The sequence below is a fragment of the Argiope bruennichi genome, chromosome 11, assembly GCF_947563725.1.
Source record: "Argiope bruennichi chromosome 11, qqArgBrue1.1, whole genome shotgun sequence".
Taxonomy (NCBI): Eukaryota; Metazoa; Arthropoda; class Arachnida; order Araneae; family Araneidae; genus Argiope; species Argiope bruennichi.
Genome location: NC_079161.1, coordinates 92,296,035 through 92,319,418, shown reverse-complemented (window position 1 = coordinate 92,319,418; position 23,384 = coordinate 92,296,035). Strand labels below are relative to the sequence as shown.

The following is a 23,384-nucleotide window of genomic DNA, read 5'->3' as shown; positions in this document are numbered from 1 at the left end:
TTATCGTTTACTATGAAATGGAATTGTCACTTTGACCTTCAACGAAAACATGGCTTCAATTTGACTCCTGTTCTAAGATTATTCCATTCTGATAGTACGGTACATTTTATAAACACAGAAATTAAGCAAAGAAAATTTTAATTAAGTAAAATAATTTATTTATGAATTTAAAATAATGAGCAAAACCAAAGAAAGGATATTCCAGCCCAATCACTTATCGATTTTGTTAATTTTGATATCATCTAAAAGCTGGCACCCCCTTTGTCCTAGACGATTGCCCCACTCTCTCTACATTTTCAAAAAAAAAAAAAAAAAAAAAAAAAAAACGTAATTATACATTATTATATATGGTAAAAATCCTCAATCGTATTCTCCCAACTGTGATGATTTTTATTTCATATCAACCGCCTTTTGCGACCAACTTGTTTGCTCAAATAATTGACTTTTCAGGACGTAAAGGATTATTAATACGAATTGCATTTTAATGAAATTTCGCTTCATTTTTGATACAACTGGAAAACATGAATTTCATTGAATTAGTCTTTCATAAATTATTTTAGGTGCAAATTAAAAAGTGTATATATAATGAGATAAATGCGAAAGTGAAAAGACTATCTTGGAGTTACTGTTCAAAGAGAGAAATTTTTTTAAATTCTTAATTTTGAACATTGGCAAAAGCACTCAATTGTATGTTTTAATGGGAGAATGAAATTGGTTTGAATTTCTTTTTAACAGTAAAAGGTTTTAAAGATTGAATAACAAATAAAATTTTTTAAATTCATTAAAAATCAATTAAAAAATTGTATGGAAATGAAATTGCTATTATTAAACAATAATTTTTTTAGTTTTAAGAGAAAACAAAAGCTAATTTTAGTGAGATTATAGCTTTGGAAGATTGGTCATCAATTTCTGTAATTAAGTTGTAGCGACTACATATTTGATTTCGATTAAGCCCATTTTTGCCCTCCGTTAAACCTCCTGCTTAAGGCCCTTTTCTTTGACATCTTATTTCTTTCGACAAAATAGAGTTTTGGAAGAACCTTTTGCAGAAACATTTTCACAACACTTTGCAGCTCTATCAATTGGTGAACCGTTGAATTAGGTGAGCAGTCTGTTAGTTCACATTGTAATTTGTTTGCATCACATGAAACTTAAGGCCATTAGATATGTCATGATTATTCGCCTGTCATTTGCCTATATGTCATGATCCAGCTGAGTTTAGTTGTCAAAGTTGTTGTCTTGTTGTGTGAGCATTTTGGAGTTTAGTTGTCAAAGTTCTATTCGATAGCAAAATTAGGCCCATTTTTGCAATTGACCTCGTGATTTTAAGCTCCCTTCAGATAAAGAGGACGACGTCTGAGTGGTCCATCCTTCTCTAGACTTCCAAAACATCCATCAAATACACTGAAGGATATTTGGTCGTCGATGTTAGATTTAGCGTACACAAGGTCCGCCTATATGATGATCTTTCAGCGGAAAAGGGTTTCGGACTTGGAGCCCTTCACCTCAAGAGCTGGTACCTTACCACTAAACTTTCATGACTTTCTGCTTTTTGGAGAGACATTGCAAAATAAAACATTGATTAATATTAATAGGACAAGTGGAAATATTGATAAAACCTTGATAGGAAAACATTAATCTCTGAAGAAGCTCTTAGGCAATGGAAATTTAGAACCCCCATTTGCACTACCCAAGATCCCAAACTAGATTTTTTTTTATTGATATCATTACTTAACAACTATGCAAGCCGTTTTATGCAACAAATATAATGGCAAACTAAAATAAAAAGATATTTTATTGCACGCCATCTTTAAGAAGTGTAGTTTCAGTGTATTACATATAGAAAATTAAAACTGAAAATTATTTTAAAACAAACTGACAAAATAATAATAATAACTGCAGAACTTTCTTTTACAACTTCGAAATATTTTAATACAAAATTCACCGTGCTTGCTAGAAGGTTTAAGTCAATAGTTAACTGCTGGAAAGAAGTAGAATTCACGTATAGGATTTAAAAATATGAACAATTCCTATGAATAATGCTCTGAAATTTAAACGTTACATTATTTTAAGCTGAATATGTTCCATTACATTACTTCCGTAAATCAAATAAATGTGCAGAACTATATAGAATTACTACCATCTAGTTATCTCGGAGTTTTTCAAAATCGCTGGGAGCATAAGCAGTTGCTTTTCATACTTAATAATGGACCCTGAATACAGCCTCCACTCTCAATAGGTGGGATGATTTCGCCACTTTTTGTGCATAGCTAATCAATCAGTATGTTTTGTATTTATAATGCAGATGTCACTATTTTCATTTGATGTGATAAGATATAGTTTATCAAACTGGGTTGGATTTATTAAATGTTATTAATATACTGGACAAACATTTAGTCGCAAGAGGCAGCTAATATATTAAAAAAAATATTTTAATAAATAGGTTACCATAAGCAATAAGAAACATGCAAGGAAAACAAATCAATTGTGCATTAGGTCATTCTTTCTTTTTTTTTTCTTCTTTTTTTTTTTTTTTTTACTTTTTTTGTAATTGTCCTATACTTAAACGTTATTAAGAAATTTTTTTTTCAACAAATTCTGAAGAAAATTCATTGAGAAGTAAAACTAAAAATGGATAAATCTGTGAGATTGAGAAATAGTATTTTACTATAGAGTAAAAAAATATTTCATTCAGATAATATTTATTTATAATAAATATTTTGTTATTTTTACCTCTTTATTCATTGATCAAAATTATTGTGCCAATTTAATTTTTTTCTCTTTTTAGGCCGAACACATGCGCCGTGGAAGAAGTGCCGGGTACCAACCAGAAGTACTGGACGGAATGCAAGTACTGGATGAATAGAGAGATTTGCGGAGTTAAAACGTGGGTACTCTTTTCGAACATTTCATTCGTTTTCTTTACTGCTGGCTCAGTCAATGCTGCATCTGTATTATGTAGAATTCATAAAAAACGAAGCTAAAGTTTTTTAATGCTGTTGGCTAATCTTCCATTTTCAATGAATTTCTCATTTGTCAAACATTGCAAGTGATATTTATATATCTGAAACTAGCCATCTTTGGTGAAATTATATTTAATTGTTTAGGTATTATAACTCCTTGTCCGCGATTCTGTCAAATTACCAAAAATTAAAACCATGTTATTTTTATTAGCTTAAATATAAATTAGTATATTATATATAGAGTTATTACATAGGAATAAGCACTGTATATTGGGTATATGATGTCTTTTAACGGAAATCAGTTCATGATATCAGAGATATCATGAGCTATCATTTTTCTAAATTTCATGATATTGTAACTTCACTTTTGTATTCATCTTGTAAATTACGAAGATATTAAACATAATTCTTCTTTCTCAGCAGTGGAGGCGGTTTGAATTTCAGGCCAAAAATATAACCTATTGTTGAAAATTAAGGGGGAAAAAAAAAAGAGCGAAAATTATGAAAAATTTACTCGGCCATTAAATTAGTGTAATTAAAAAAAGTTTTTTTTGAAGGGTCATTTTGCCCTTTTGTATGCATGTAAATACAGTGACTTGAATAACTGAAATTTGATATGTCATCTTGCGACTACAATTATTGTTTTGCGCAAGTTTTGGTTTCAAACAGTTAATGAAAAGCATCCAAAATACATATTCAGAATTTTTTTTCTTACTTATATATAAGTCCCGATTAATAGCGAAAAAGTCTTTAAAGATCACAATCTGATAGAGTCTTTTCATAATTATTTTTTCACCAATAGCTTACGATTAATACACAAACATCGATTTTCATAATAATAAAAATGCGAAATACTCGATTCTCATGATCTGATCTTTGAAAATAAATGATGATTTGAGCATTTGTAATGTGTAAGACATTGGCGAAAGTTCACAATTTTATGCGAGGCAGGGTTTTTACTCTTTTAATAGAGAGCTTTGAAGAGACTATTCTGTCTAGTTGTGATAAGATGTAGCATATCAAAATTGTTTTACCTAACTGCACTAATCCTGTGAATATGATTGGTGAACAACTGATCACTGAATGTAATTGCTGTAAATTGAAAATTGGATTTAAATTTTGAAAAAGAATTAGTAATTTGTTTCTATTATTTTATTCAATAGGCTGTGTTGATCTAATTCATATTCATACATTTTTCAAAAGCAATTTTTTTACTTGGCAAATAGAATAAAAACCAAGGATACAAAACGAAGATATATCTTATACAAGCACATTATTAATGAAAATCTTAACTCATTATTCCATAAAAAAAATTAAATAAAGAAATCGAGCAAAGACCTCGTAACACATTTTGACAGCACTATTATTGAATGCTTTCATAATGGCATTGTCATTGAGATGTGTGCTACTAGTCTTAAGAGAAACGGTCATTTGTATCATTTTTCAAATCCAAATAAGCGGAATTCGGTAGCGACAGCTCTTCAAATGTACCAGCCCAATCTTCAAGTGATAGTTAATTCTGCAAAGTAGGTCGCTGGCACAAAATTGGAAGGACAAATCTGTTCTGTCAGCCCACAACAGCTGACACGCTGGGTCGAGAAACCAATTTGTCACTCAGGCTTGACAAATCGTCTGCGTTTACCGAATTACTAGTAGGACGGAAAACATCTTCCCTCCACACCAAGGATGCTCGGAAGCCCGCCAAAACGCTGTCGTCTCCTATGATTGGTTGAGATTGAAGGCGTGTCATTTAATCTATCATTGTATTTTCCATTGCGAGATCGGGCTGGATTTGTTCATTCTCGTTTGGCAACAGCGGAAATCTGGGTGATACAAATGGAAATGGATAATTTGGTATTCTTAAAGAAAGAAAGTTATTTATCAGGGAAAAATTCATTTTGAGTTGTAAATTCTTTAAAATTGTGTTATTAAAAGTAGATATTATTACGAAATTAATTTTTATAGCATTTTATTATAAATCAGATAGTTTTCATTAAACTTGGTAATTCAAAAATGTCGTTAAGTGTCACTGTAGCGAAAGTTTTGTTGTATTGAATATTTGTTGTATTTTGGGAAATATAAATGATGATGATTTTTATCAAGCAAAAATCATTATTACACATAATCCACATCTTCACACACCCCATAATTGTGTACTTTAACTCCTTTGGAGCATCCTCGTAATTGAGGATGAGAAACTTCCGACATGGTGGTTTGTTCTCACCACCTGTTGAGTACAGAAAAAGGTGGAGGTCTGGCTCCTCCCGTCGATGACGGGACGTACTTCATGTTGTAACGTGAGCAGTGATGGCCATTTCTCATCACTCAATCACAGTTCCCGCCAGTGTTGCTGTTTTGGTGGTCAAGTCATTCAGATTTTTCCGTGTGCCTCACGGAGGGTCGGAGTAGCCACTTAAAGGTTTAAGGTATTTTGGACAAGGTCGTTAATGCATATCAATAATGCTCAGATTTTTATTTAAAGAATCACACACATGAGAGCTACACACACACACACACATAAAAATTGTAAAAAAAAAAAAAAAAAGAGAAAAAAGCACGTGTGTATTAAATGTACGGCGAATACTAGTTACGAAATATCGACCTATGGAGTAAACCTAGATTACGATCTTTGGTGATTCATTGCAAGCCTACAGTTAATGCACTTTAACCTGCGGTTAACACACTTTTTTTCTAAATGATCGAAGCGAATATTTGACTCAGAACTACAATTGTAGTCACAAGGATCCCATATCAAATTTCATTTAAGCAATATTTTCCAGTTAGTATTTTAATATGCATGCGAAAGCATAAACCGACAAACAGTAAACTTCTTCTCCTTTTTGGTTCTAAATTTGATATGAATCTGTATTTTTGGTGGTAACCTGTTCACCAAATTTGATCTATCTAGTTCTTTACGTTTTGTGTTTGTGATTACATTCTTGGGGCATTGTGTTCGTGTCATCTGTAGATCATCTTGTTTGTGGCATAGAATCCATTCGAATGATCGACAGCGGATTCATTGAATTCAGAAATTTGTGATTTTGAATTCGTTTTCACATAGTTTCGGCCACCATTTCGGTTTCGCCTTCAAGATCAGGACATCGTTAGGTATCAAAGTCTCCTTATCAGCTATCAGTCTACCTTGATTAAACAAGTGGCAGTGGTATTTCCAAAATTTTCTCTCACACTCTTTAATAAAGCTGTTATCACAAAAAATACCTGACATGATATCAAAATACGATAGTTACGAAATATAAACTTTTGAAGTTAATTTACTATTTTTACTGAACCTATCGTGCGATCGTTGGCAATGAATCCCTGGCATGCCGTTAATAGTATCGGAAAATCGAATTTGTATTTTACACCCATTTTTCTCAGCCGATTGAAACAAAAACAAAACTACACTTGTAGTCATAAAATCCTGCACCAAATTTGATCTATTTAAATTATGGTTTCGAAAGTGCAGGTAAACAGACGGTTCACTCATTATTTGATTTGCCTTAAAATTTGATGTATGTACACTATAGTTGTTAAATTTGTGTACTGAATCTTATCTATCTATCTCTCTTCGTTTTGTAGTTACTGTGTTAACTTATATTCGATCAGGCGGACAGACAAACTTTCTGTGTAAATATTTTGCTGAAAATTTTGGATAAGAATTTACAATTTTGGTGTAAAGATCATATACCAAATTTCATCTGTCTAGATTAAAGTATTTCGGGGCTATGGTGTTCACAGTCAGGTCTACATAATTCTTAAAATACGTTTTTGGGATTCAAGGGTTATTGAAATTCTGCAAAAGGTCGCAATGGAATGTTCTAATAATTATAATATTTCCTCTTTCTAGATTTCGTATGCATATGACGAGGTAAAAATGTATATTTCAGATTCAGGGAAACTTAAAATGTAGAAGTTCATGGGTATTTAGCTCTGAAATGTTTCGAATGATTAAAAGATTTTCTCTCTGCACACTTTCTATACTAGAAGGTAAAAATAAATTTCTAAAGATCTTTTTCTTTCTTAAATCGAGATATTTTTGACAATAAATTGAACATTTCAGTATAAAGGCAGAGCATTACGAGTAATGAATTTATTTTAACGAATTCCTAAGGATCTTTTTCTTTCTTAAATCGAAATATTTTTGGCAATAAATTGAACATTTCAGTATAAAGGCAAAGCATTACGAGCAATGAATTCATTTTAACGAATTCCTAAGCATCTTTTTCTTTCTTAAATCGAAACATTTTTGGCAATAAATTGGACATTTCAGTGTGATAGTAAAGCATTACGAGTAATGAATTTTTTAACGAATTCCTAAGGATCTTTTTCTTACTTTAATCGAAACATTTTCGAAGATAAATTAAAAATTTTCCTGTAAAGCAAGGCGTTACAAGTAGTGAGTTTATTGGTATGATCAAAAAAGAAGTAACAAAACAGAAAAAAATATAGTAATTTTCTCGCAGTAAAGCTCAAAACCTGTATTTATTTCCTCAAAATTTCTGACCGAATATGCTGTGCCCGTGTGAATAATCTTCGGAAGATTACAGTTTTATCATTTAATGAATGGGTTCGGTCAAGGACGTCGAGACTTTTGTTGAGAGTTTTAAAGTGAACAATGCGTTTCTATGAAAATATTCTTGAAGTAATTATATGACAAGGCTTGGCCTTCACATGCTGGGGTTATGGATCACGCGTCTCTTTTTACCCAATATGCGTCATTTCCAAACATAGAAACATGTCGTATGTTTATGTCTGTCAGGATTAAGAATTGAAAAATAATTAAAACAATACCCGCAAAATTAAACATTTCTGGAAGATGAAATGAATTAGAATATGTGATTTACAAACTAGTTTCTCTCGACGGGAATCTGATAAAAAAAATATTAATTATATAATTTTAAAATTCGATTCAATTTTATGCTACGAACTCTCCAGCGTAGAAATCCGCCAAATATATAAAAATAGTATTTTGAGATTACTAAACCTGCTTAAAAAGTATAAAGTTCAGAATTATCCGAAATTTGAATGCTTTTGAAATATTTTTCATTACAAAAATAAGTGTCAGTAAATTGAAAAGAAATGTAAAAGAGCTACCCTTGCCTTGCTTTAGTGTCTGGAGTAAACTGAATAACCATCATCATTGAGACAACTATGGTTGAATTCTAATGACCCTCACATGCCACGGTATAGTCTCTTCCGTAGGAGATATGCTACGTTACTGGTATGAAGAATACAAATTCCAAACCATTGCTTTGCCCATTAGAGAAGTTTGAACCAACCACCATACTGGAAGCTTTTCATTCCCATTTTTAGGATGTCGCTCTCCGGTGGGGTTTGATTTAAAAATATGATGTCGTCGTATATTAAACTTTCAAAAATATGACGATAGTTCTGTTATAATGAATACGCATCTGTTTATATTAAATGAAATCTATACAAGTTATTTTATACTGATAACATTAAAAAAGTTGAGGGAAGATCAGACAACCCTTTTTTGCGTTATAACTCTATGTAGTGACGTTAAAGGAGCAGTTTGTGAGTTTGTATGTGTTTTATGGCACAAAAGTTATTTACATATCTGTCACAAGGTGTTTCTTTCCTGCATCACGTCTTTACAGGGGATGAAATGTGAGTGCTTCCCCTGATACTCGTGAAACGTTTAATTCAGCTTTGTTACATTAACGTCTCGTTTTAAAGTATCACTTGGGATATTTTGGGACGGAATTCGGAATTTTGAACCGGACAGATGACTCGAGCCACCCATTTCCACGTTTTCGCACCACATCAGCGGCAAAACATTTGGTCCCATAGATTTAGAGTGTACCAAGCCCACTTACACGGTGGTTCTTCGGAGGAATAGGATTTCAAACTTGGAACCCTCCAATAAGGAAGCCGACATCTTACCACCAAACCTTTGCTGTCCTAAACTCTTGTGAAAAAGAAAGACCTTTTTAAAACCAATGCTGTAAAAAATTTGCTCGTTGTGGGGAAGATTTTACAATGTAGAGAAGACCAGGAGAATAAATGTAACAATCAATGATCGGTCAGAGGGAGGAATTACTGTGCATTCCTTTGCGAAATTAACGGGATTAAAAGATTATTAGGGAAAGTGAACAATAATTTTCAAATAATATGATCAAAATATAGCTTTTATACATTTTTTTGAAGGAATTTGAAATATTCATCAGAAAGAAGACATCAAAACGGAAGTTCTTATCATTCTATTTTTATTTTAGATATTAGAGTTTTTTTCCCCACATTTAATAAATATTTGAAAGTACAGTACACCCCGATTATCCGCGGAATTGGGGGGCGCGGCCGCCGCGGATAACAAAAATCGCGGATAATCCGAAAAAAGCTAAAAACGGGTATAGCAAAAGAGAAAACAGTCATTCCAACTTTGAAAAATCGTTTTATACAATAAAACGTAAAATAAACAGCAGGAAATGTTTAACTAACGCTTAATATTTTAGTATATCACTCAAAACTAACCTAAAATGCATTTTGTTAATGAAAACAGAAAAGTGCTTTGTACTTACGAGAGGCGTCAAGGATACACAGAAAAATCAATACATATGTACTGTTTTGATACTGAAATGTATTATGTAATTACAAAAGCATAACTGTAAAACGACACCTTTTTGAAGAAATCAGTCATTTGTGTTTGTTTCTTGCTTTGGAAGCATTTTCTCTTTGCTTGGAAGCAAAAAAAAAAAAAAAAAACTTAGTGCAGCAGGCGCGGATAATCCGCTCTGCGGATAACCCGTCCGCGGATAATCGGGAGTGTACTGTACCTTTAAAAGTGGAAAAAAAAATTCCCTAGGTTAAAACCCCGAGTTTTTATTCCATCTATCAATTACACTTGATTTCATTAAAACACGTAATAATTAACAAGAGACGCTCAATGTAATTTTTCTGCATAGGATAACATTACGTTTCGAAATCGTAGGTGGTATATGGTTCCGCAACTTGGATTCTGATTTCTTCTAAGCCGGCTTGGATGAATTGGTTTACCGAAGGCATACATGTTTCAACAACCATGGTGACAATGTGGTGAAGTATTAGGGTGTCCCAAAAGTTTCCTTCTCACCGCTCGTATGAAGGGCCTTGTATGGCTCTGCTGGTGCAAACATGCAGGTTTATCTATTAGCCGTTTATGTCATCGGTACAAGGACAATAGGTCTTCAACTGTCGCAAAGCCGGGACTACATCCCAAAGAAGTTCTATTGTCAATTTGGTGGGATTGGAAAGGCGTAATTTTCTACGAGCCCTTTCCTCAAGGTGAAATAATAAATTCTACGAAATAATGCCATTATCTTGATCAAGCTGAAAGCTGCCAAAAGCAAGCAAAAAACCAGCCAGAATTAATGAACAGACAAGGCATTGTTTTTCATCACGACAACGCGAGACTACACGTTGCATTAGTCTTAAAAGAAAAGCTCTTACAGTTTAATTGGGATATTTTACCGGATCCTGCATACTCTTCAGATCTCGCTCCATCTGATTATCACTTCTTTCTGCCCTTAAAAAATTTTCTTCGCGATAAGCGCTTTAAATCCATCAGCGAAATAAAAGCGCATCTCGATGATTATTTCTTGTCCAGAACACAACAATTTTTGAAAGAAGGCATAATGAGGCTTCCAGAGAGATGGAAGAAGATAATAGAGCAAAAGGGTTCTTATATAACAAAATATATAATATCTTAAACAGTAAATATTATGTATTCACTTCATATTAGAAATAAGAAACAAACTTATGAGACACACCCTATTAGTACTGCCAATGTCTTTTTACCTTTGTCTATTTCTTTGATTTCGTGAATAAACCTTTTCTGTTAGATTTGTTATCTTATAGCTTGAACCACTTACATTAACCCTTTCTAGGGCCGTGGGAAGTATGCTTCCCACTAAATTTATCAATCTTTGTATGAAATTATGTAGGTTGGCATAAGTTCTGACAAATTTTTTTAATAAGTCAGAAACTTAGATGCTTCAGTTCTTTATCTCAGACAAAAAGATGTGTCTTGATTTGTTACTTAATTATTAATTAACCAAATTAATTAATGAATCAAATTAAATTTATCTAATAAACTAAATGAATCCCTTTTCTTATTCTAATTTCAAGCCTAAAAATATTTTAACATAATATGACTATAAAAAAATGGTCCTTTAAAGGGTTAACAGCGTAGGCGAGCAACTAATCACCGATGTTGCTAGTACATTGCTTATTTATGAAGTATAACGAAATCTTCCTCTAATTATCTTCAAGCGCTATACCAGTTTCCAAAACAAGCAGATGTATCGCTACTTATGTAATTTATGTTTATAAATTTATTTCTATTTTCTTTTGTTTTGCAAGTAAACTTATAGCTTCTTTTTCTTGCAGTGTCCTTCGATACGAATGCTGCGAAGGATTCCATCAAGTTGGGAGAAATGGTGGCTGCATGGGCGGTAAGTTCCCTTGTTGTCTCTAAATTGAATAACTCCTCATGTTTACTCACCCAAAGTTCTACAATAAAAAACTCTATAGATCTGAAATTTTGAGACATGACACGCAAGTTTAGTTGAATGCGTTCAGCAAGAATTTCTTTTCGAAATTTTAATTAGATTCTAAATTAATCGTAATTTTCACGTTTGTCCTTAATAGCAACGTAGCAAATTATTGTATAGAAATCATATTTACAGTACATAAATATTCCGAAAAGTAACATTTAATTCCAAATATTGGTCGTCAGAAAGTAGCAATAGCTCTTCAGCATTCTTGGAGCATCTTCCAGGTGTGATACCATCTTGACTAATGAATGACTTTCGCTTCACAATGACCTCTGCCAACAACAACCAGCAGACTGCTGTCTACCTTAATTCATCTACTAACCGATATAAATAGCTCATTTTTTCTGTAATAAATTAGGTTAACTTTTCAGTCAGTTGTGCGAATTTTCTGCTACAATCAAGCTTCTACAGATGGGAATTTCACATTAAAAAAAGAACCAATAAAGTTTCATGTTTTCTTTTTTTAAAAAGTGAGTTCTTAAAATGTTTGAAAGGAGCTTGGTTTTATCGAGCCTTTTCCAAAGGTCATAGAATATCAATTTTTAAAATAATTACGATTCGTTTTGAAAAATTTCGAAAAATATGTTCGTAAATTTTGGGCACCAGTGTAGTTTAATTTGATAACTAAAAAGGTTTTGCTCTTCAACGGAGGAATAAAAAGGGTGCGTTAATGATTCATCTAAGGTTTGGTGCCTGAAGTTATTTGTTTGAGAAGATTGCCCAACGTATATCTATATGCAATAACAGGAGTGGTCAACAGTGTTATATTCTACCTAATGAAGCAACAAAGAGAAAGTATTTAATAGTCAAAAGATCTACCTCGGTGAATCTGAGCTCTTATGACCTCTTCGTAGAAAGAAAAAAAGGTTGAAATGATGCTTAACAGAACACAAATAGAGATACGTCCAACATGATGATATGATAGAATTACAGCTAATGAAATGTAGACAGACATTTTTTGCACCATTATAGCATATCGGAATTATTTCTAATGGAATGCAGATAGCCCTAATTCCAACATTATTATGTTAGCTTGAACGTGAAAAATCAAAAACAAGTATGCAATTTGATATGAGTCTTTTTCACATATTTAGGGATTTCTGCCAAATTCTGAATGTCCATGAGAACTGTGTTTGTTCATGTTCCTGCGTCTCTACGATAGCTCAAAAATGAAAACAGCTAAACGGATAAAACTAAACTTATAGATTTAACATTAGAATCGTAAGATCCTTATAAAATTCATGACCCAAATTGTTAAAGGGTCGAGTGTCTTTTCGGTGTGTGTCATTTCGAGTAACTAAATTGATTTAGATAAATGAAATTTGGAGCATAGCCTTATCAACAAAATTATAGATTGCCTCAAAGTTCGGACACAAATAGAGGATTTTATAAACTTCTACAACTGAAGAAACTTGCTTTTTTACATTTAAGGAAAACCTAAATAGAGCCAAAGACTAAAGAGAGTCTCTTGAATTCTCTTTTTGGAGTGCAATCGCTGAGCGAGCTCTCTAGCTGCACTCTGAGATATTGTGCCGTTGGGATTTTCAACAATGATTTGCTGTTTCCGTGCGTGTTGTTGATTTCTGAAACAACAATAAACACACTTATGTATTTTCTTATGTATCTATTTTGCTATCTATACTTAGTGTTACTTGAAAAAAATGTTGTATCCGTTATATAGATTTCTCATCGTATATTCACAGAAGGATTTTAAATAGCAATATATTATTCATTCCGTAGCTCTGTATTTCAAAACTATACAAATATTCCAGTATTTTTATTTCAACTAGGATCCGAATGTTTGACATATTTCCGTAATAAAATAATAAATTTTTTTTTAACATGATAAAATTATTAAAAGTAAGGCACTGTCTATAAATGGCATGATTTGATGCATATGATGCAAAAATCCTTCATAAACTTTACAGGGCAGATTATTGGACTTAGAATTACAAAATTTGAGGTTAAGTTAATTCTTAAGTAGAGGAGCTCATTAAGGAAAGGGATAACAAAACTTTACAATAAAAATTATTTAAAATTTTAATTCTTTTTTTTTTCCTTTTAACGTCGGTGTATATTATTAAACAAAAATCATTTCTACAATCACTTAAAAATTCAAAAAAAAAAAAAAAAACTTCTTAATAATATCAGTTTTATCTCCTTACAATTTCTTTTTTTTTTAATTGAAACTGCCTTTGAAAATTTTCAATACATTTTTGGAAGTTAATTTAAATACAACTCGGCACGAATGAACTTCTATTACATTATCGTATGCAACAAAAGAAGCTAGATTACGATTCACCAATATAAATGGTTTTAAAGATCTTATTTCACTAAGCAAATGCCAGGGGGGGGATGGTCTCCAAGAAACTTTATTGCATACTCCCTACTTAAGGTGCTATCCCTCCCCCATTTAAAATTGTTGACTTCATTGAAAGTTGTGAACTAAATGAGTACTCAGATTTTTATTTTTAGAGTCCCGCATATGAGTGTTTTGTATGCCATAATATAGTGAAGAAAACTGAGTATGCATTTTAGACGGCTTTTTATCGACGCAATAAAGCCAAAGTTTAACTCAGAATTACAATGTTAATGACTTGAGAACAAACTAAATGTCATTTATCTAAGTCTTGATTTATCACGTTTGCATATGTACAAATGTACATATCTATAAACAATCTGAATACATATCTATAAACACTGAATGGTTTTCGTTCAAAATTTGATACAGATGTGCAATTTAGATGTCAAACCTTTACACGAAAGTTCATCCATACAACTTATTAAATTCTGTAGCCATCGTCTTTCGTTGTATTCGGTCATTCGTACAAAAAGACTTCCTCTGAATGTATTTTGTTCAAAATTTGAGACAAATCTACAGTTATTACTACAGTTACAAATCTACAGTTATTACTACAGTTACAAATCTACAGTACTACTATTTTGTTTAGAAATTGACTGACATCATTTCAAAAAGTTTGTTTTCCATACTCGGAGGGGTGTGTGTGTGACTGAAACATGACATTTGGATAAAACTTCCAATTCGAATTTCTTGACTATAGCAATTATTCTCTTTGTGTACAATACTTGCAATACTTTTTTTTACGAACGAATACTTTAACATCTTTTGAATCGATGGATTTTCTTAAGTTCTCCAATATAAAATATGCACAAAAAGAACATATTATGGTAATTAGCAAAACATTCGATCTCGAAATTTCGATTCATCTCTGAATCCGAAAAGCACATTCTTTCCGATTATACCTGTCTGTCTAAAAATGAACTTAAAAACGTTTTGAGCTCTTATTGGATGAAATTTGATCTTCTCTCTTTACGCCAATATTACAGATTTTTAATCAACAAGTGTAATCAATTTCATAGAAAATTGTATACTATACTCTAAGGCTGTTTGTACAATCCATTCCGGACTTTTTTTTTACAGTGAAGCCTATGACGGACGTAGTTAGGACAGCTCGGGATTTGGGAGCCACAGTTTTCGTAGACTACCTCAACGAAGCTGGTTTGACGGAGCGGCTGAGAAGACCCGGGGAAGTCATCACCCTCTTCGCACCCACCAACGAAGCTTTCGAGGTATGATCCTCCACCACAAAATTCTGCTTTTCTAAGTTTTCATCTTCGCAACATAATCTGTGGAAGCCGAGGTATCCTGGTTGGTAAGGAATTGTTCTCGCAATCCTTAGGTTATCAATTCGAACCCCGCCGGTCGAAGACTCTCCGTGCGTGTGGTGGCTGGTCTGTCTGTCGTGGTCACAAAGTCCTCCATGTCGAGATTAATGTCACTAGGAATACTGATTCAGAGTTGAACGTTCTCTGATTCGGGTCTAAATTACGATCTGTGGATGAAATGCATGAATGGAGTCCGCCTCTTAAAAAGGGTTTCGCCGCGTGAGTAGCTAAGTCGTACTCTTGGCCCTAGTTGGCGCTACTGTAAAAACAAGAGACGCTCACTCGGCTTAAATCGATGATAGATAATTGTCAGCGTGCTTGTAAAGTGCCATAAGTCACAACAACATAATCTGTTTCATGAAATACAGACACTCTATGAATAGAGATAATGATGTTGTGAATTTTAGACATGAGCATTACTTTATGTTTAGAAACGGGGATGGGCCATCATAATGTTATTAATCCTATGTTATTAACTCATTCGGAAAGAACGACGAATACGTGCGCTTGCGTTAGATTTTTCTCTTTTCCGAACGCCACACCTTTGTGTTACGGCGGATTTGCGTCACGGGAGCATCGGACTTTTGGAAAGAAATATTTTCAAATCCTGTTCCCTTCAAAAAGTTGCTGCTGTAGATTAAAATTTCTGTCTTCGATATCCTTTTGGGGTTGAGTAAGTATCTGTGAATCATTATATTTTCGAAAATGTGAAGTAAAGCACGTACCAAAGAGCGCGAAGAGAAGAATGAGCTCATTTTGAAGCGATTTTTCGTCATTTTCCCTCTCATTTGGAATGTTATGGAATATATTATAGAAACCACAGGTATCAATAATCTACTGTTATTTTCATGTTCTTTCAATGATTGTAAAATGGACGAGATTTTTATTTTAGAATATGAAATAATAAATATTTTAGCTTAAAAGGATTTATTATAATTGAAAATAATATATATACTATCACAAAAAATAAATAATTATGATAAAATATATTTAAAAGAACTAAAGCACATGCAGCTTCTGAAATGTTTTAAATAGGATCATTTTTGTGTTGCAACACAACTTTCAGTTCTTTTATTTTTATTCAATTTGTTTTCTTCACGTTATTAAATTTCAGACTACATGCATTTACAGAATTTCAATTTAAGGAAAGAAAGAAAGTGTATAATATTTATTTTTCTATTCATTTAAATGTGATAGTATAAATGACGTTAAAAATAGTCGAAGATAAGGATTGAGCATCCCTTTTCAGCCCATTAATTCTAATTTTTTGCAGCTTCCGAAAAAAATTTAACATAAAAGTTGTTCAATTTAATGTGACGTTTATTCGCCCAATTTGATTTATTTTTCTAACCTCAATCGTTTGGAAGTTATGGGTCAATAAAAATTTAAACACCACCGTTACCTCCACCTTTGAGCCAGCCCATCTACCAACTCATGCAAGATTTTTATTCTCTTTCCAACATATAAAGATAGACTAACTAGTAATTGCATAATTAATTTTTTCAAGTCCCTCAAATCCCTCTTTTTAAAGTCGACCCATGATGCACAACATATACGTCGAATGCTATGCAAATGGTTGCATACTAAACTTTACAAAACATCATAATGAAGAGAATAACATTTCATTCATAAAAAATGACACATCAACCGCGCCAAAATGAAGATTAAGATCGACGTGTATACATGTAGAACGCACTTAATTGGTTAAAATCCAAATAAATGTACTCCAGTTATCATGTTAACAACATCTGTTTGTCTCTATCTATCTATCTATTTAACTTCCTCTATCTATTTACCTATCTGTCTCTCTCTCTCTCTCTCTCTTTATATATGTATGTATGTGTGTGTGCGTATATATATATATATATATATATATATATATATATATATTAGCCCATAGTATCTTCATTCTAAAAATATTCTCTTATTTCGTGATCCAATTCCACTTCCGGTTTAATTAATTCCTCTGTAAAACTAATGCGCCATCAGTACCAGGATGTCAAATGAAAGTGATACTTCCGTTGCCCTTCCCTGCTTCAATGTATGTATTCCGTCGGCACGAGGCCGGAAATCCTATCTTATATAAGACTAGTGATCATTTGTTAGTCCCTTCTTCCTTCTTTACTTCTGCTTTTGTGCCGCGCTGCGCCTTCTTGTAAAAAATCATGCTTATATATATATATATATATATATATATATATATATATATATATATATATATATATATATATATATATATATATATATATATATATATATATATATATATAAAGCTTTATATATATATATATATATCATATATATATATATATATATATATATATATATATATATATATATATATATATATATATAACATATTTTTGGTTTAAGTAGAATGCAGGTTCGAAGCAGTGAAGAGACTTGGTATTTTTAATTCCGTTTTATTCTCTCTCGGAAGGCAAACATGATTATTTACAAAAAGGCACAGTGCAGCACAAAAACAGAAGGCTAAAAGGGATGAACAAATGATCATTAGTCTTATATGTATAACATAGGATTTCTGGCCAGGCGCCAATTCAATACACGTGTGACCTTTGAAACCTTTTGAAGAGTACAAAAGTTATCACTTTCATTTGATACGTAGTACTGATGGCGCATTATTTTTGCAAAGGGATTAATTAGTGAGTTTTGCAAAGGGATTAATTAGTGGAAGTGGAATTGGATCACGAAATTAGAGAATATTTTAGAATGAAGTAAAGATGGGCTATAAATTAAGAAGATAAAGTTTTGGAAATTAATTTGGATTAAATTAAGAGTTTAAAAAAATATCATCACACACACACACACACACACACACACACACACACACACACACACACATATATATATATATATATATATATATACACATATATATATATATATCAACTATATATATATATACATATATATATAGTTGATTTTAGAGATCATGATCGGGAAAAATCTACAGAAATGTTTTTTCATTGTCGTGTCTTGACAACAATTTCAATCAGTTCGTTTTTCTATGAGGAATCTACCCATAATACATTCTGTTCTATGCAGCAATTGAGCCCTGCCGACCAGGAATCCTTGAGGGTGAGCTTATTGGAGAGGGAGTCCCCATTCCTCCTGAACCACGTGGTCAGCGGCAGGAAGTTACATTCCAAAGACTTTCGAGGGGAGCAGGAGGTCGAGACACTGAATAATGGGGCAAAGCTGCGCATCAACAAGTACAACCACGGGGTGAGTATTATTTTGTAATTTTGTTGTTATATACGAGATTGACACAGTGTGCATCTGGCGAACATAACATGAATATTAATGACATATTGAAAATATTTAAAGCTCAAAAAAGAACTTTAAATCAGCAGTCACCCCCCAAAACTTTCTCGCATAGTCCCTATTAAAAGTGCTATCCTCTTATCCCCGTATAAAATTGGGGACTTTAGTCAAGACCGCAAATGCCTTGCATGGCACTGGCGAACAATACTTACGAATTATAGATCTATGGCGTGAATCTAGTATTTTTACTGAATTGTACGATCTTTGGCTATTTAATCCTTGGCATACGGTTAATACACAAGTACTCGGAAATCGAATATGTATTTTGGACACATTTTTTACGACCGATTAAAACCAACCCGATTGATATAGATCTTTGATTGTATTCATAAATTTAAATAAAATTTTCAATTATTTAAGAGTTCGATTTTTTTCCTTTAGTTACTACATTTATATGAATGTGAAAGTGCGTGCTGACCGACAAAGGGTCAAGATTAGATTCAACTATATATAATTTTGTCACAAAATTTTATTCCAATCGGTTGAGAAATTATATTTTTGGATATTAACCACATCCCAAAGATTAATCGTCCCAAAAGTCACCAAAGATCACACGATGGATTCCATAAAAACGCTAATTTCACTATTAGATCAAATTCTGTCCACTAAGCTTCTATAAAACTCAGTTAAGCTCTTTAATATATAAACATCGTTAAAATATCAGTATCATTAAAAGTATCAAAGAAAGTAATACATCTGAATGCGTGTTGCCAATTTAAAATTATAAAAAACAAACTAAAATATGAAACATTTTTTTTTTTCTTTCTTATGTTCGGTTAACACACGGCTAGTTATAAGATGGCCAGTAAACAGCGCATGCATAGAAAGGCTGAAAAATGCGGTTCAGTCAATGGCAAGTCATTTTCCCAACGGGACAACTACAAGCCGCTGTATTGCATTTTTTTCTTACTGCGCATGCGTTTGTAGAATTTGGCGGGGTTTTTTTTTTTTTTTTTTGGCGTAAAAAAATTGATCACTTATCATAGATTCCGACATTTTTTGCTCTTTCTGATGCGAAGATGTATTTTTATTTCATTTTATTTGCCATTTTTTTCTATAGTTTATACAAATTTAGGTATGTAGACGTTTTTTTATTTTATCATCATTTTTTGTATAAATATTATTTTAATGCGATAAGAAGTGAAAAAGAAACATTCAGACGGCAATTTGCAGCCAAGCATGAAATGCCTGAATCTATCTTATGAAGTTGTGGAAAGCATAAATCAGTCCTTTTCTGCGCATGCGCTGCCGCCTTGTAACTGGCCGAGTGTAAACCTGGCATTAAAATAAATACCATGACAGAAAAAAGGTAAACAAAAGTCCAAAAGGAAATTACGAAAAATGCAAATAACTGCGAAAAAAAATAATACATTGGATATTAGTAAAAAAAATATTGTCAGTTCGTTTTAAAATCATTATAAAATATATATTCAGATCATCATCTTTTTTTAAATTTATTTATTTAAATGTGCAGAATATAGTTCTTTGGAAAGAATTGTATCGAAAGAATTGTAGGACCGAATTCATTTAAAAAGTAAGCATCGGTTTCCCATTATAATAGCAGAATAGTTTCTTTTGAGAATTTATTATTAATATTATTATTTTTACTGTCTTGTATACTTAGTATAGAGAAAGTATAGTAATCGTCAAAAAATCTGAACTCGAGGTTTTGACGAATCTGCTCGTTTTAGAACTTCCTGAGCTCGAGAAACACATTTTTGAAAAATGACCGTCTGTTTGGCTGTCTGTGACAAAAATAATTCAAAAACGCTTTGAGCTAGATGGATGAAATTGGGAAAAGGTCATTATACCAAATTTGTAGATTTCTATAAAATTTTGAGCAAAATCCATTCAAAGGAAATCTGTCTGTCCGGCTGATCGGATATAATTTAATGCGATAACTACGAAATGAGGAGCCAACAGATAAAATTCGATATACAGAAGTAACATGTATAGTCTAGGTACCTATCAAATTTTGAGCTAAATCTAACAATTGGTTAATTGCCTGTCGGTCTATACCTTCAAAAACATACAAAGAAAGAAGAGAGCTGTCTTTAATCTGATGCTTACTGAAATTCCAAAAATGCATTCATACTTTATGCCTTTAATTTTTTTAGATGACTTCCGTGAACTGTGCCCCCATGGTGCGCCGTGACCAGCAGGCTACAAACGGCATCGTCCACCTGATCGACAAAGTTCTGGTACCTGCACCTGCCAATGGGGCCCCCACCCTTGCCGAAGCCCTCTTCACCGACAGCCGCTTCCGGGAGCTGTCTCAGATGATGCTTCGTTCCAATTACGTGAACGAGTTGAGGGGAGGTGGTCCCTTTACCGTTTTCGCCCCGGACGATGAAGCTTTCCAGAGTATCAGTGCTGAAGAGATGGATCGAATCACCGGTGATCCAGAAGCTAGGCTGGGTAAGAAGAAATGGATTTAATTGAAATAGTATTGCGAATTTATAACATTGCTTCCCTGGGCTGTTGGTTTTATGGTAAGGAAGAGAGTTTTACAGATATCTTAATGGTTGTTGAATAGATACCAGATCAATGTGCTCCGGCCTTGACGATTGACTGGGAGGCCATTTGGCGACAAAAACGAAAGTTCCCGAAAATACTGGAATATTGGCGATATGTTTATTAGTACTTGAGTTCAAGCGTTTCTATATCCTGTCACGGAGCTATAAAAGTCAAGGCTCACAGATTTAATTGGTATTAAATCTAACCTATATCCACAGCGATCCAGTAGATCTTCAAAGGCTTATAAAGTTTAACAAAAATATAAATAAAAACATAATAGAAATAGTCGTTAAATTTAAATGTAGAATGAAATATTTTGGTAGTTGGAATAAAATGTTTCCTATGAAATATCGAAGCAACTCACAATATATTAAATTTCTTAATCTGAAATACGAAAAAAAAAAAAAAGAAAAAAAAGAACGTTTTAAAAATTTGCAGATGGAATATTGAATTTGACGTAACCGCAAGTAACGCTTTATTCATTGTTACAATACTCGCCAACAACCCTTCGTTTCATAATAGAAAGGATGTAACTGTAAAAAATTTTAATTTCCTAAACGTCGGTCTTGCATTTTTACTCGTGTATGTAGACACTTTTTTGGCTCCTTTATCACCTGTTTACAGACAAAGAAAGCACCTTGCGAAATTCTTAGTTTACCTTTGTTTACGAATGAGTTGGCTACGAAAGTATTTAAATTGCGGAAGGGCACCTGGAAAAATTCCAGCCTTGTTCTTAATAGCTGCAACATTTGGAAGCAAATCAACCGGCATATTTCAAAATAGGTAGAACTATACTCCAAACGATTTGAACATTCGAAATTTGCAAAAAACAATGCAAGAGAAATTATACAATGTTTATTCATGTTTGATCCCCCCCCCCCCGGCAAAAAACAAACAAACGGAGTGAATGTTTGAACGGAAATAAGTATCTGACCGATTTTTTCGTCTCAAACAACCAGATCGTGAAAGCGGGAATCTCTTATAAATATTCCATATCTTCAAATAAAATATCTATAAAAAATAAAAAAAATACCTTTCAAATACTTTTTTAATGTCATTTGGTTAAAGGGCTTATTTACATATTTGTCATTCAAATATTGAACACATTGATTTATGTTTGTGTGTAAGAAATTTGAGAGAAATCTTTGGAATTCTACATAAGTACGTGTTTATAAAAGAAAATTTTAATTTCCATATTAAAAACTGCCTTATATACCCAATGCTTTTATTATCTTTATGTTTTTTCATTAATGAAACATTACATATTTAAGTTTTAAAACCTTCATTAAAAACTTACTAATAATTCAGTATTTATGAGTAAAATTTGAATTGCCGAACATATTGAATTTTTCAATATGTACTGCAGTTTCTGAACTACAGAATAACTATTCTGTTCATTTAAATATATTCTATAACTCTTTTAATGTTTAATGTGTTGTGAAACTTTTTTTAGTACAGGAACTAGGAAACATTTTTATTTACGTTATTGGGAGGAGTTTGTCAAATGATTAAATCATCGGGCAAACTCTTCAATAGAGGTGACTACTTGACACGTTTTTTTAGCCAAAAATCTTACATTTTTTTTTTTTGAAATTTTTAAAAAACATTTTTCACTGATGCCTTTTAATCTCTATTATGTAAAAATTCACAAATATTACAAATTTATAATATTTTTTAAAGAATTCAATCCGAATGTAGCAACATATCTTAAATAGTCGAACAAACATCTCCCAAAAATGAAAATTCAGTTTTTTTTCTCCGTACTACGAAGCATCAGTTTAGAGACTAAACTAGTGCTACCATTTTAAAGCTACACTAGGGTTATTTTTTCCTAGTAATTTTGAGCCGTGGCCAGATGATGAGGATGACATCTGAGCTGAACCCCCATCTTGAAACGTTCACACCATACCAGCGGGAGGACGTTTGGCCTTGTTGGATTTAACGTGCACCGGGCCCGCTCACACGACGGTTCTCTGGTGGAATCGGGTCTCGAACCTGAAACCCTCTGGCCTCGGAGCCGAGTCCTTATCACCAGGCCACCGCGGACAGTACTACGATCCATAAAACTGACATGTGTGGGAATTTGAAAATAAAAATATGCATGCTTATTTTTTACTATCTTATCCTAAGTCGAGGGAGGATAAAAATTTTTTAAAATTCTTTTATTAGGAATTATGCAGAACATTTTCGGAGAGATCTTTCCCCTTGTTTGATGATTACAATTCTTACTATATTTAATAGACGAGAAATTAAAGAAAGAGAAAAGAAATATTAACATAATTTTTAAATTTTTAGCAATTTTAATTGAATCTTTCTCTTT

At 32.6% G+C, this 23,384-nt stretch overlaps 1 protein-coding gene across 1 annotated transcript in view; it reads left to right on the top strand.

Annotated features, from left to right (window-relative positions):
- The window catches only part of LOC129956871 (transforming growth factor-beta-induced protein ig-h3-like), a 100,771-nt gene that overhangs the window by 63,380 nt on the left and 14,007 nt on the right, over positions 1-23,384 (top strand). Inside the window, exons 2-6 of the mRNA XM_056068843.1 lie at positions 2,789-2,887; positions 11,349-11,413; positions 14,958-15,106; positions 18,269-18,448; positions 20,665-20,965. Coding sequence (XP_055924818.1) covers positions 2,789-2,887; positions 11,349-11,413; positions 14,958-15,106; positions 18,269-18,448; positions 20,665-20,965 — 794 coding nt within the window. The remainder of the gene's footprint in view (positions 1-2,788; positions 2,888-11,348; positions 11,414-14,957; positions 15,107-18,268; positions 18,449-20,664; positions 20,966-23,384) is intronic.